Source organism: Zalophus californianus, chromosome 6, assembly GCF_009762305.2.
Source record: "Zalophus californianus isolate mZalCal1 chromosome 6, mZalCal1.pri.v2, whole genome shotgun sequence".
In the NCBI taxonomy this organism is placed as follows: Eukaryota; Metazoa; Chordata; class Mammalia; order Carnivora; family Otariidae; genus Zalophus; species Zalophus californianus.
The window spans coordinates 72,802,254-72,816,003 of record NC_045600.1 but is presented as its reverse complement, the minus strand read 5'-3'; the positions used below and the strand labels follow the sequence as shown (position 1 = coordinate 72,816,003).

Here is a 13,750-nt window from a genome sequence, read left to right as displayed (position 1 = left end):
GTCAGCAACAGGTGAATAAACACATTGTTTTATACACACATGATGGTATACTACACAGCAACAAAAAGAAAGTTTTGATAATTATGACTATGGAAGGTTCTGAAAATAATTATGCTAGAAGAAGCCAGACAAAAGAGTACATATGACTCCATTTTTACAAAAGTATAAAATATACAAACTGATTCATGACAGAAGGGTTCTCTGGAAATGGGGGTGGTGAGGGTTAGAGAAGGATTACAAAAAGATGTGAGGAAACTTTTGGGGTGATGCATATGTTTGTTATCTCCATTGTGGTGATGTCTTCACAAATACATATATACATCAAATCTTATAGAATTGTTTACTTTGGGGCGCCCGGGTATCTCAGTCAGTTAAGTGTCTGCCTTCGGCTCAGGGTCCTGGGATCGAGACCTGAGTTGGGCTCCCAGCTCATCAGGGGACCTGCTTCTCCCTCTCCTCCCAGCTTATGCTCTTTCTCCTTATCTCTCGCTCTCTCAAATAAATAAATAATCTTAAAAATAATTGATTAATTTTGTGCAGTTTATTATTATGTAAATTATGTATTAATAAAGCCATTAAATATCCAGATTTCTATGCAGTATTTTCCCTCAGTGACATGCAATTCTTCTTGTCTGATGCAACGTGCAAAATATTTCTCCTGTAGGCTTTCATTGGCCTGAAACTGTTTTTTTAAGTTATACATAATAACTTTTTTCATCCATGTGCTAATCTGTTTATTTTCAACCAGCATTATTCCAACTTATTTCACATTATCCCTGCATACCTGAATAGAAGTTCATAGGGGCTTGTCCAAAATTCCCCTCTAACATAATTTTGAAGCAGGTTCTGACAATGTGATTTGGAAGGTGGTATGAACCAAAACAGTATCCAGGCCTGAATTTCTTACTTCATTCTGCATCTGGGAAACCTTTCCCATGTTGGCTTTGGACTCATGATGTTCCTTGACCTGAATGTGTGGGCAGTCGCTGCAGGAAACAGCTGAGCTCAGCTTCCTAATGTGTCTAGAGTAAACGTTTATAGGGCTTTACAGAAGATGCATCCCTCTCTAGAACTTTTCTTGATAATCCTGATTTCTTACCTTGTGGGAAAAATTATTTGATTAATGTTTGGCAACAAAATGTGACGGTTGGCAATAGATAGCATCCTTTAGGCTAAACCTGTTAAGAGGATAGCATTAATATTTGTTGCCTAATTCACATACACTAGTCACCTGATGTGGGAGTCAACAAAATCTTGAGAACATAAGAATCTCAGATCATTCTATAGGGATTCGATGACTCCATGTATGATGTTTTTTCTGTCTATAATTCCTATTTTTCACTTTTTAATTATTCTAAAAATCAGGAATATTTGGCTATTATAATGTTTGACAAATAGTGTGAATTCTTCTGAAAGCTTTTATTAAAAAATAGTATCTCTTGCAATTGCTAATAGTTTAGGAACAAGTAAATATGTTATATCAATTAAAGGCCATTTGTTGGCCCAGCTTCTGGCCTTTGGTCCGGCTGCGTTGCTCTGCTGACCGTCGCCCGCTGCTACCAAAATGTCTATAAGTGCACCTGCAGGTTCAAGTGCTGCCTCTGGCAGCAACCGAAGCCTTCAGCTGACACAAAATCAAGTAGATGAGGTGGTGGACATCATAAGAGTCAGTGTGGATAAGGTGTTGGAAAGAGATCAGAAGCTCTCGGAGTTAGACTGTCGCGCAGTCCCGCTGCAAGCCGGAGTGTCCCAATTTGAAACAAGTTCTGCCAAGTCGAAGAGAAAATATTGGTGGAAGAATTGCAAGATATGGGTGATAGGGATTGTTGTTGTGGTCATCATCATCATCATCATGTGGAATGTTTCCCCGTGAAGAACCAGTGCAGCCCCAGCCTGCTGTTCAAGAAAGCTCCTCAAGATGTTTGACCTAGAACCTGCTGTATTCTTGAGCTCGCCTACTGTTCTGTCTAAACTGATTATTTTCTGTTTGTTACCATAAAGTTTAATTTCTAGGCAACGTGCCTTTGTAATGTCATAAGCACTCCAAACTTGAAATGCAGCTGCCTGGCCCACACCTGGCCCAGTGCCTTCACAGATTGCCATGCGGCTGACGAAGAGGGTCTCTTAACTTCCTGAGTGTTTGTCACCTCGAAGAATGTTGTCTGAGCAACAAGAGTTGAGGGGCACCTGGACACGGGCTCCTTTTAATATCTGTTCCCCTGGCTTCACTGAGATGCTGCAGTGTTGAAGATACGCCCTGCAGGATGCCCAGCTGTGAGAAAGAAGCAGTGGGGTCAGTGTGGGGTGGGCCGTGAGCCCACCCCTCCACTCAAGGGCTCTGGTCAGGTCTGACTCTGAAACCTTGGTGCTCCCTCCTTGCCTCATGCCCAGTCCCATGTAACCCGCTGGCTCCTGCATTAACCCAGGGCATTTAGCTGGGAACTTATATGTGTGCATACGCTTGTATGTGTGCATTTAGCTGGGAACTTACCCACTATAATGAACTGAATAAACTGTTTATTAATGGGAAAAAATAAAGGCCATTTGTTCATTATTTTTGTTTAATTTAGAAAATATTTAGAGAGTACTTAAAAAATGACAATCATGGTTCTAAATACTGAGGTAAAGTGCCAAAAACACAGAATCACTCAGCAATGACTTGACTTCTTATTACTTTTCCCATATTCACTTCCAACTCCTTTTCTGGCAGTCAGTGTGTTATAGGCTGGCTCACAAGGATACATGAGAATATGAAGTACTGTAGTAAAATGCTTTAGAAGAGCCCTCACAACTACCGAAATGCCCTGGGATGCGGTGTTAAAGAACTTCCATATCAGGTAGTGTCTTAAGAACAAATAGACCTGAGAGGTGAGGATTGCTGTTGTTCAGACTTCCATGGGGCCACCCTGATGACTGACATGTGCCTCATGAAGTCAGGGATGACACAGATGGCTGAATTTGGGAGGCCTCTGGCCAACATGCACCCATTTCAGTCCCTGTCCACCAGGGGGTGCAGCTTCCTACCACAATCACATTTCCTGTGTGGAATGTGGGTTTGCACTGATCATTTCTCTGTCACTCCAAACTTTCTTCATGGTAAGAATGAAGAACATTATTTAGGTGACACTCCAAAGATGAAGTGTTCTCCAGGCTTCGTGACTGTGGTTCTCTTGATGCTTGGTAAGTAAAATGCCTCTTAAAATTTGGATTCTTTTTTTTATTGTGTGTGCAAAACCTTTAACTATCATTTTATCCAAGATCTATATGCCCAAGGTGACAAACTCTCTTTTCTTTTTCCTCAGGACAAACCCATGGAAACTCAGTGACCCAGACGGAGGGCCAAGTGACCCTCTTAGAAGAGGATTCCCTGACTGTAAACTGTACTTATTCAACAACGGGGTCCCCCACTCTTTTCTGGTATGTCCAGTATCCAGGAGAAGGTCCAGAGTTCCTCCTGAAAGCCTTGAGGGACAAGGAGAAGGGAAGCAAGAAAGGATTTGAAGCCACCTATGACAGAGATTCCAAATCCTTCCACTTGGAGAAAGGCTCAGTGCAAGCATCAGATTCCGCTGTGTACTACTGTGCCATGAATGACACAGTGACGGGGACTGCAGGGGGAGCTGAGCACAAACTCTGAGCAGAACAGGGGCTTGGATGCTGAGCGTGTCTGCCTGATCCACTCTGGTTCCAGCACAGTCTGTGGTTGTTTGTCCCTCAGTGTCTGCTTGATACAAAATCATACAAAGGATCAGAGCATAGGAACCAGAAGTAACATCCCCCAACCCCAGCTGTTCCTTAGTGACATTGAGAACAGTTTGATGCCAAGAGTTCCTCAGCCAGGGCATAAGTAATTTCGAGGTAAAACCACATAACAATGAAGTGGTCTCTTGCTCATCCTTGCAGTGGATGTCCAGTCCCACAAGTTGTTCAGGGCACCCTGGTGGGTACTGCTGTGTCTATGACACGTTTAGAGACACACGGTGTATGTGAGAAGGTGGTAATTCCCAATGTCTTGCTGACAGAGTATGACAGGAGAGGTGATGGGAGAGCTTCAACCCCAAACCAGGTTTTAGTAGAGAAAGAAGGGAAGGGAAGAAAGGAGGAGGAACACAAGTACCCGAACAAGGAAAGGAGAGGCCAGCGACCTCTGCCCTGCTTTCTTTTCTAGTGAATCAGGTGGCGACTCAGGCTGATATTCAACATGAAGAGGTGTGGGCAGAAACAGAATGGAGGAAGGGGCTCATGGGCCAGTTAAATAGATCAGTTGGCTTTCTGACAGTAGGAACTCAAGTGAGATCCTACTGTGCCCAGGAAGTACGGTGAGAGAAAATGCTCTTGCACAGATGTTTCCTAACAATATAGATTGATAGCTGACACTGGGAGGGAAATCCTATAGATTTCTCTAATTCCTGTTTTGCAACCTCTCACAGAGAGCCACAAATCATGGGATTGGGAGAATGTATGGGTGTAAGTGAAGTTTTGCAAAAATAAGAGAAAAAGCAATGTCTGCATTGCAGCGCAAGACTTTGCCAGTACTTTTGCAATCTCCTTTAAGTATTTTTAATCACTTATTTATTTATTTTAGAGGGCGAGGGAGGCAGAGGAGGAGTGCAGGGTGGGGTGTGTGGAGGGAAGGGACAGAGGTGAGAGAGAGAGAATCTCAAGCAGACTACTCAGTGAGCATGGAGCCTGACATGGAACGTGATCTCATGATCCTGAGATCATGAGCTGAGCTGAAAAGAGCCAGTCATTTAACCAACCAACTGAATCACCCAGGAGCCCTGTGATCTTTAATTATTTTCCCCTTATCAGTAGATTTTATGAATGAGCTATGATCAGAATATTAATACATTTCCTTATAGATCAGTCATATATTCTTGTTTTAAATTAATTTTTTATTTAGTTGGTTTAAAATATAAACTTTTCTTCAAACCTTTATTAACATAAAAGTATGTGAAAATTCACTTTAAACAATTCAAAAGGTTATATAATAAGAATTTTTCTCAGAGTTTTGGTTAAACTTGGTAGACTAGGGGTGCCTGCCTGGCTCTGCGGGTAGAGCTGGGACTCTGGATCTCGAGGTTGTAAGTTTGAGCCCCGTGTTTTGTGTTGAGATTACTTAAAATCTCTAAAAAAAAAAACCAAACAAAAACAAACCACCCATTGTAGATTAATAATACCCATTTGTCTCTTGATTTCTCTAAAACTCTATTAAGAAGATAGTAAAGACACCCCAAAGGGCAGAAAGCTGCAAACACAAAGAGAAACAAGAAAGAAGCTATCGGCAGACAATGACACCAACCAATTTTAGAAAATAGGCTGTATGTGGTTAGGGGCAAACTTGCATGAAAGACTAGAAAGGAGAAACCTGGGCCTACTGTGGAAACACCTCAGTGTGTGCCGTGCCCTCCGGAAAGGGTCAGGGAAAACAGCGCCACATACTTTTGGATAATTGAGGAAGATGGTGTTGCCCACGTTGGTGCGTGAGTGGGTGTGTGCATGTGTGCGTGTGTGTTGAAGGTATTGAGCTGGAGGGAAGTAAAATATGTGGACCCAGGGAGAAAATTTCTAAGTCACAGAACAGCCATGCATCCACAGCCCTTTATATGAAGTAATGATCATCTTCTAAACCCAGCAGAAAATTGGGTGTCAGTCTTTGAGGAATTAAGAAGCACACATAAAAAAATTTCCCCCAAATCTTGTGCATTTGAGCTTTTATATTTTTGCTCACCAGTTCAACTTCCCTTTACTTAAAGAAGTTCTTCAGTTCTTCCCTCTAACCCCTGGCAACCACTGGTCTTTTTACTGTCTCCATAGTTTTGCCTTTTCCAGAATGTCATATCTTGGGTGTGAAACAGAATGCAGCCTTTTCAGATTGGCTTCTTTCACTTAGAAATATGCATGTGGGGTGCCTGGGTGGCTCAGTTGGTTAAGATGGTTGTCTTCAGTTCAGCTCATGATCCCAGGGTCCTGGGATCAAGTCGCAGGTTGGGCTCTCTGTTTCTCCCTTCCCTCTGCCTGTTGCTCCCCCCTGCTTGTGCTCTCTCTGTCAAATAAACAAATAAAATCTTTTTTTTTTTTTTAAAGAAATATGCATGAAAGTTTCCTCCATGTCTTTCCATGGGTTGATAGCTCATTTCTTTTCAGCACTGGATAGGATTCCCTTGTCTGGCTCTACCATAGTTTACTTACCCTTTCTCCTACTGAAGGACGTCTTGGTTGCTTTCATGTTTTGGCAATTATGAATAAAACTGCTATAAACATTTGTGTGCAAGTTTTTTTTAACGATTTTATTTATTTGTTTGACAGAGAGAGACAGCTAGAGAGGGAACACAAGCAGGGGGAGTGGGAGAGGGAGAAACAGGTTGCCCACTGAGCAGGGAGCCCGATGCGGGGCTCCATCCCAGGACCCTGGGATCACGGCCTGTGCCGAAGTTTTTGTGTGCAAGTTTTTGTGTATACCGTTTTCCAGCCATTTGGGTAAACACCAAGGATTGTCACTGGTAGATCATATGATAGGAGTGTGTTTAGTTTTTTAAGATACTTCTACACTTGTCTTCAAATGTGGCAGTACCACTGTGCATTTCTGTCAGCCAGGAATGAGGTTTCCTGTTGCTGGACATCCTTGCCTGTGTTAAAATAAAAACCAAACAGAGAAACTTTGAAAATTCCCTGGGCAATGATCACTTTCTATATCAATGTAGTCCTACAAATGAAGCTGAATTTAGTTTATTTTGCAAGACTAACTTGACCCACATCAGTTTTTTTGTGCCTTTGGAAATTGTAAGCAAAACTTGAACTGTTTCCCAAGTTTGATGTGAGGTACCCAGTGAGCAATTTCTGATATCGTTTAAACAATTCTGTTATTATAACCAATCACTGTAAAAATAGACTCTCACTGTCTCCTCACTATATAAACTGCTTTCTAACAATATATCCCTGAGCCTCATTCCATGTTTTGGTTTGAGTGCTCCCACTTCATGAACGGTCTTTTTGGGGTGTGCACAGGACACTTTTACTAATTCTCACTTTGGTGAAATTCACTGGATTGACCTGGGCTATTTCTGAGTTTTTTTTTTTTTTAAGATTTTTTTAATTTATTTATTCATGAGAGACAGAGGAGGAGAGAGAGAGGCAGAGGGAGAAACAGGCTCCCAAGGAGCAGGGAGCCCGATGCGGGACTCGATCCCAGGACCCTGGGATCATGACCTGAGCCGAAGGCAGATGCTTAACCATCTGAGCCACCCAGGCGCCCTATTTTTGAGTTTTTGACACCAGCATTTGGTGGCGTTAGCATTTTGGATTTGGGCCATTCTAACAGATGAGACTGTGGTGTCTTATTTTTTTAAATGTGATTTGTATCATGTACAGAACCCTCACCATGAGATACAGACTCTTAAAATTTTAAGTGTACAATATATGATTATTGGCTATGGGTACAAAGTTGTACAGCAATTGTCTATTCTTTCATCTTGCTCATGGATCAGTAACTCCCCATTACCCCACCCCCAGGGCCCATGGCAAACTCTTCTTTGATTCACTCTTTGATTCTATGAATTTGACTATTTTAGATGCCAGTTTAAGTGGAATCATGCATTATTTGTCTTACTGTGACTGGCTTATTTCAGCTAGCATAATGTCCTCAAGCTTCATCCATGTGGTTGCATATTGTAGGATTTCCTTTTTTTTTCTCTTTAAGGCTGAATAGTACTCCACTTATGTATATAGCACACTTTCTTTATCCATTTATCTGTTGTTGGACATTCAAGTTTTTTTCCCATCTTGGCCATTGTGAACAGTGCTGCAATGAACATAGGAGTGCTTAATATCTCTGAGATCCTGATTTCAATTCTTTTTGATAAATACTCATAAGTGGGATTACTGGATCATATGATAGTTCTATTTTATACTTTTTGAAGAACGTTTATACTGTTTCCCATGTTTACAGCATTGTGCATTGCCTCCAACAGTTTGCAAGTATTCCAGTCTCTTCACATCCTCGACAAGAGCTGCATTTTGTGCTTTTGAAAATAACCTTCAATTTTTTTTGATGTATAAAGTATGAGGGTACCGGGGAATTTATTGTAAATGTAGAAGCAAATACATTAAGATAGTCATCATTAAAAAGGAACTAGTGGTGGGGGGTGGGAGGGATGGGGTGGCTAGGTGATAGACATTGGGGAGGGTATGTGCTATGGTGAGCGCTGTGAATTGTGTAAGACTGTTGGATCACAGACCTGTATCTCTGAAACAAATAATACATTATATGTTAAAAAAAAAAAAAAGAAGAAGATAGCAGGAGGGGAAGAATGAAGGGGGGTAAATCAGAGGGGGAGACAAACCATGAGAGACGATGGACTCTGAGAAACAAACTGAGGGTTCTAGAGGGGACAGGGGTGGGGGGATGGGTTAGCCTGGTGATGGGTATTAAAGAGGGCACGTTCTGCATGGAGCACTGGGTGTTATACACAAACAATGAATCACAGAACACTACATCAAAAACTAATGATGTGATGTATGGTGATTAACATAACATGATAATAAAAAAAATTTAAAAAAAAGGACCCAGAAAATTATACATGTTTAAAGTATATGCTTTTTTCTGCCACTTTCAATTTGTGGCTAGTACCAACATTTTATTTTATTTATTTTTTAAAAATATTTAAATTCAATTAATTAACATATAATGTATTATTGGTTTCAGAGGTAGAGGTCAGTGATTCATCAGTCTTATATAATACCCAGTGCTCATTATATCAAGTGGCCTCTTTAATGCCCATTTACCCCATCCCTCTACCCCCTTCCCCTCCAGCAAACATCAGTTTGTTTTCTTATGATTACGAGTCTCTTATGCTTTGTCTCCCTCTCTGGTTTCATCTTGTTTTATCTTTTCCTCTCTTCCCTGATGATCCTCTCTTTTGTTTCTCAAATTCCACATATCAGTGAGATCATATGATAATTGTCTTTGTCTGATTGACTTATTTCACTTAGCACAATGCCCTCTAGTTCCATCCATTTTGTTGTAAATGGCAAGATTTCAAATTTTTTTGATGGTTGTGTAATATTCCATTGTGTATATGCAGCAATAGTTTTAAATTTTGATTCAATTCAATACTTTCTTTTTATCTATGTTTTGATTACTGATATATTTGAACTTATTTCTAGTATTTTGGTTTTGCTGCATATGCTTTCGCTTTCTTTTCTTTTCTCTTTTGTTGCACTGATAGAATTTTCTCTTTTTCTCTGCTGATTTGGGAAAAGTAAAGTGTCTTTCTGTATTATTGACAATATCCTCAAATTGTGTGTGTGTGTATGTGTGCATGTGTGTACATTTTTTCTGTCTAATTTTATTTTGTAATATTTTTTCCTTGTATATACCATGGCTTCTTCTTGAGTGTGCTTTTTCTTTTGCTGATTTACTATATTTAGAAAACTTCAGCGACTGGTCAGAGCAAACTATACACTGTCTCTATATCAGGACAGAATTTCAGAAAGAGTTTATCAAATGAGCTGATAAACTCCAGTTGCAATGCACATTAAGAAAAAAATAGAAAATTAAAACCTTCCAACGCAATAATCAGAGCATGAATTCTCATCATTCTTCTTGAGGCCCTTTGACCCTGACTTTCCTCCACTTGGAGTAATTTTCACCTGCCATCCTCATGGCTTATTCCTTCATTTCCTCCTAGTCTCTGTTCCTAGAAAAACATGAGTTCATGTGAGGAATGCTTAATAAGGTTTATTGTAGTGTAGTATTTCCTAGATTTAATAAATCATCTTAGCCTTTAATCAATAGAGGAAAGGATTTAGAAATGGAAGTATATCCACAGTATGGGATATAGTGGAACAAGGGATGTATATGGGTAAATATAGTAAGACCTACAAGATTTACTATTGAGATTATAATGCAAGTTACAGAAAGGTATACCCAAAATGTATATTTACATTATAATAAAGTCTAAATAAAATACTGTATATTTTCTGTTGGTTCAAATTTAGTAAAACATTTGGAAACATCAACTCTAAATTGTCAAAATGAACAACTAAATTATTTTCTCATATCAATTGCCATGCAATTCCATGCAATCCCATTTTAAAAGTAGGACTTGGTTCACTTGTAATCCCCATTCAATCTAAGGAGTTATCTACTTCTCTGACCATCTGCATTTCCTTCATCAGGAAGCTTGGAACCAATGGGGCTGGTAGTCTGGGTCCACTGAGTGTCTTGGTCTGAAGTGATTTTTGCTGACAGCTTCATTCCTCTAGGGGGCACTCTAGGCTTTACAAGAAACAAAGACTTTGTGATGGTTGGAATGTTGAACAGTTAGAGACAACAGAAATCATGTGAGCCAGTCTACTTACGGACAGCAAAGATGGGGGGGAGGGGACGGGATTTTTTTGTAAAGAACCTCTCAAGTTTTCAATTGTGCCATTGAATATCAACTCCAGACATCTGGAGGCCATGTCTCTAGAAATCCATCATGCACATAATTCTTCACAGACCATGTTAGGATTATTTCTGGGCATGTGACTGGAAATTCAACAGAAAACATCCCATTACCTGTTGTCAATTGTTATGAATAAAATCCTCCAAATTTACTGGCCTTGAATCTATTTCAATACCCCAGACATCCTACCTTTTCATGTATCTCTGCTGAGAGTGGAGGGAACAAGAATGAAGAGAAGAAGAGAGGAAACAATGAGGAACAAAAATAGAAGGAAAGGGAGAAGACAATATTGACTTTGACCAGCAACGTGTGGCCTGGCCAGACTCAGCTGTGTGGGTGAGCGTGGTGTCTAACAGTTGCACCGGAGAGGTGGAGAGGTGGAAATTATATCAGAGAGGACATTATGCAGACATCCTATTTTCCACTGTCCACATTCTGGTAGGAATCATTTTCTATACAGATGGTGACTGTCTTGGTTACTAGAACTCTCTTGATTTCAAGAAATTGTATTTACTTCTGCAATACTGAGTGCATGCTATAGATAGTTTTCCTTTCTCAGTATTTTTACAAAGCTGAATTCTCACATTGTCTGTCAAACTATGCAGTTTGGGGAATGGAGTCACTCTTCCCTATGATTCTTCAATGTTCTTGGCAACCCCCATTAGGCCCTGACTCTTCTAGAAAAATCATTCACTTTTCCTCACACACTAACCCACACACTTCTTACATAAAGCGCTTTAAGAAAAAAAACACCTTGTATTTTCCTATATTAGAAATATTGCTTCTACCTACCTGCACTGTTGGCAAGCACAATTTTGGATAGATTACTGTGCAGTGTCACTGGGCTACCATGGGTGGAGTCTGAGTTCTGTGAAGGACAATGCTGAGGTGTGATTGGGTGCTCAGTGATTCTAGTGGAAAGGACTGACTGTTAAGAACACAATTTCTCTGGACCCAAGACTACACTCTACACAGCAGGGGTGAAGGCGCCTCATTAGCTAGACAAGGAATCATGAGGAGACACTGGCGAACTCTGCTGGGGTTTCTGTGGGTTCAGGTTTGCTGTGAGTGGGGACGTTCCAGATGGGGGCTGGGGAGTTGTCCATAGCCCACAGTGATGGAAGAGCTGACACTGAGCTCCTAGAGGGTCCTACAACCTTAGGGGTGTGTCTGGGGATATTTTACACGTTTTAAATCTGCATCAGTGACTCCTCAGTGATATCACTTGTGTTTGTTTTTCTCTTTTGGCAGGGGTGAGAGGGCTGGAGGTGGAGCAGAGCCCTTCAGCCCTGAGCCTCCAGGAGGGAGCCAGCTCTACTCTGAAGTGCAATTTTTCTAGCACAGTGAACAATGTGCAGTGGTTCCGACAGAACCCCGGGGGTGGCGGCCTCACCCGGCTGTTTTACATAGCCTCGGGGATGAAGCAGAGTGGAAGGCTAAACTGCACGGTGAATGCTAAGGAACGGTCCAGCACCCTCCACCTCACAGACTCCCAACTGGAAGACTCAGCCACCTACCTGTGTGCAGTGGAGGCACAGTGCTCCCTGGTGATCTGCAGCCTGCACCCAAACTGCAGCTGAGCCTGCAGCCCCAGCTCTTCCTTGGGGCGGGCATTTGCCCCCACAGGAAGCTTTGCACATTTTCAGATTTTCAGATTTATGTAACAGTACCTTTTCCCTCCTAAAATTAGACCTATCAGTGCTCTCATTTCACTTGTTTTTCTTGACTGTTTTCTTCCAAAAAGCCTTTGCAGATAAAAAGCCATGCTACCATGGAGCCACTGGAGCAAGTGACAGAGACGCCCATAGCCAATGCCCTGGGAAAAAGATCTCCCGGCAGGTAGCATATAAATTATTTGTAAATTATTCAAATGGAAAAGCCTCCAAAAAAATAGATGGTCATGAACAAATAAAATACATGACATAATTTTTAAGTTTCCTGTAGCTTCTTTTTCAATGAAATGTAAAGAGACTGTGTAGAATGTTGTTTCAAGTCTGTATTCAGCTTTTTTTACTCCTGGAAATAGAAATGTGATAAAATAATTTTTTTGAGGGTCACACACTCTACTTATCTTATTACATTTGTTTTAGTAAGATAATACCCTGTAAATAGGCACTTTTATTTTATGCATGAATAAAGGGAGGATTTTACAGCATAAGTGACTTGGTGGAGCTCATACTATTCCAAAGTTAGTGAATCTGAGGTGACATGAATGCTTATCCTCTGAGTACCTGATACAGAAGACCCTATAGAATCACAAAATCTGAATGATTTCTATTGATTCAATTTGTACAATGTGTTGACATATATCGCTGAAAAAAGTATCCATTTCACTCATTCCTAAATAGCCCCTTGTGTAGAAGAGCTCATGGAAATTTTCATTTTGTTCCATGAAAATCCATTGCTTTTCCTTGTGTTTTGAATGAATCTATTGTCATGATTATGTAACATCATTCCCAGTTTGGAAAAGGGAGCAGAAAGCTTCCAGGACTACCCTAAATGATCCCCTTCTCTGTTGTAGCCAGAGACAAAAGACTTCTGACCCCAAACCCAAAGTTGAAACTTGCATGTGGAAGATTCCTGCACACACTGAGTTCCAGCCTGCCCTGGTTTTTATTTTGATGAAAGGGCATTGATAAAAAGGCCTGCGTCCCTGAAAATTCAGATGGAGCTAAATGCACAGACTCCCTGAAGCTGGGAGCAGAGCCAGCTTCTTGAGCATGTGACCCGTGCAGTTACACAGCCCCCCTGCTCTCCCAAGGAACCCTGCCCTTGGTTTAATGCTGTGACATCACTCTCTTGAAATTAATACTAATTTTATCTTTGTACTTGTCTTTTACAAATGAGTTCTATAGTTGGGAGGAACAGTGTCTGAGCAGAGAGATACGTGGGGCGGCTGGACACAGGCAGGGACACATGGAGGCTCAGGCTCTGGGTCACAGCTGTGAGCTGAGCAGTTGGCAGGGCCACCTGTGGTACCTGTGCCTGCTTTGGGCTAGCTGGGGCTTTGACAGGCAGCAAAGGGTGTAGTAAATATTGTCAGGAAATTACTACAAATTGAAAGTGTATACATGGACATTTCAATAAAGCTGTTTGGCAGTTTCTTACACAACTAAACATACTCTTACCATATGATTCAGCAACGGCCTTCCTAGGTATTTATCCAAAGGGTTTGAAAACTTATGTCCACACACAGACTTGTACACACGTATTTTATAGCAGTTTATTCATAATTACCAAACTTGGAAATAAGCAGTGTCTTTCAATAAGTGAATGAATAAATAAATTGTGGTACATCCAAA

At 40.9% G+C, this 13,750-nt stretch overlaps 1 protein-coding gene and 2 gene segments (V, D, J or C); all 3 read left to right on the top strand.

The window, feature by feature from the left end:
- The first annotated feature begins 1,564 nt into the window (after positions 1–1,564).
- On the top strand, positions 1,565–1,873 carry LOC113908998 (vesicle-associated membrane protein 3-like). Its single transcript, XM_035727857.1, has one exon. It carries the CDS (start codon positions 1,565–1,567, stop codon positions 1,871–1,873), a length of 309 nt encoding a protein of 102 aa, XP_035583750.1.
- Positions 1,874–3,098: 1,225 nt separating this feature from the next.
- LOC113909254 lies at positions 3,099–3,637 on the top strand. The segment is given in 2 exon segments: positions 3,099–3,180; positions 3,303–3,637. Coding segments are annotated over 2 exon segments (381 nt in total).
- Positions 3,638–11,409: 7,772 nt separating this feature from the next.
- LOC113908996 lies at positions 11,410–12,122 on the top strand. The segment is given in 2 exon segments: positions 11,410–11,512; positions 11,700–12,122. Coding segments are annotated over 2 exon segments (381 nt in total).
- The last annotated feature ends 1,628 nt before the right edge of the window (positions 12,123–13,750 follow it).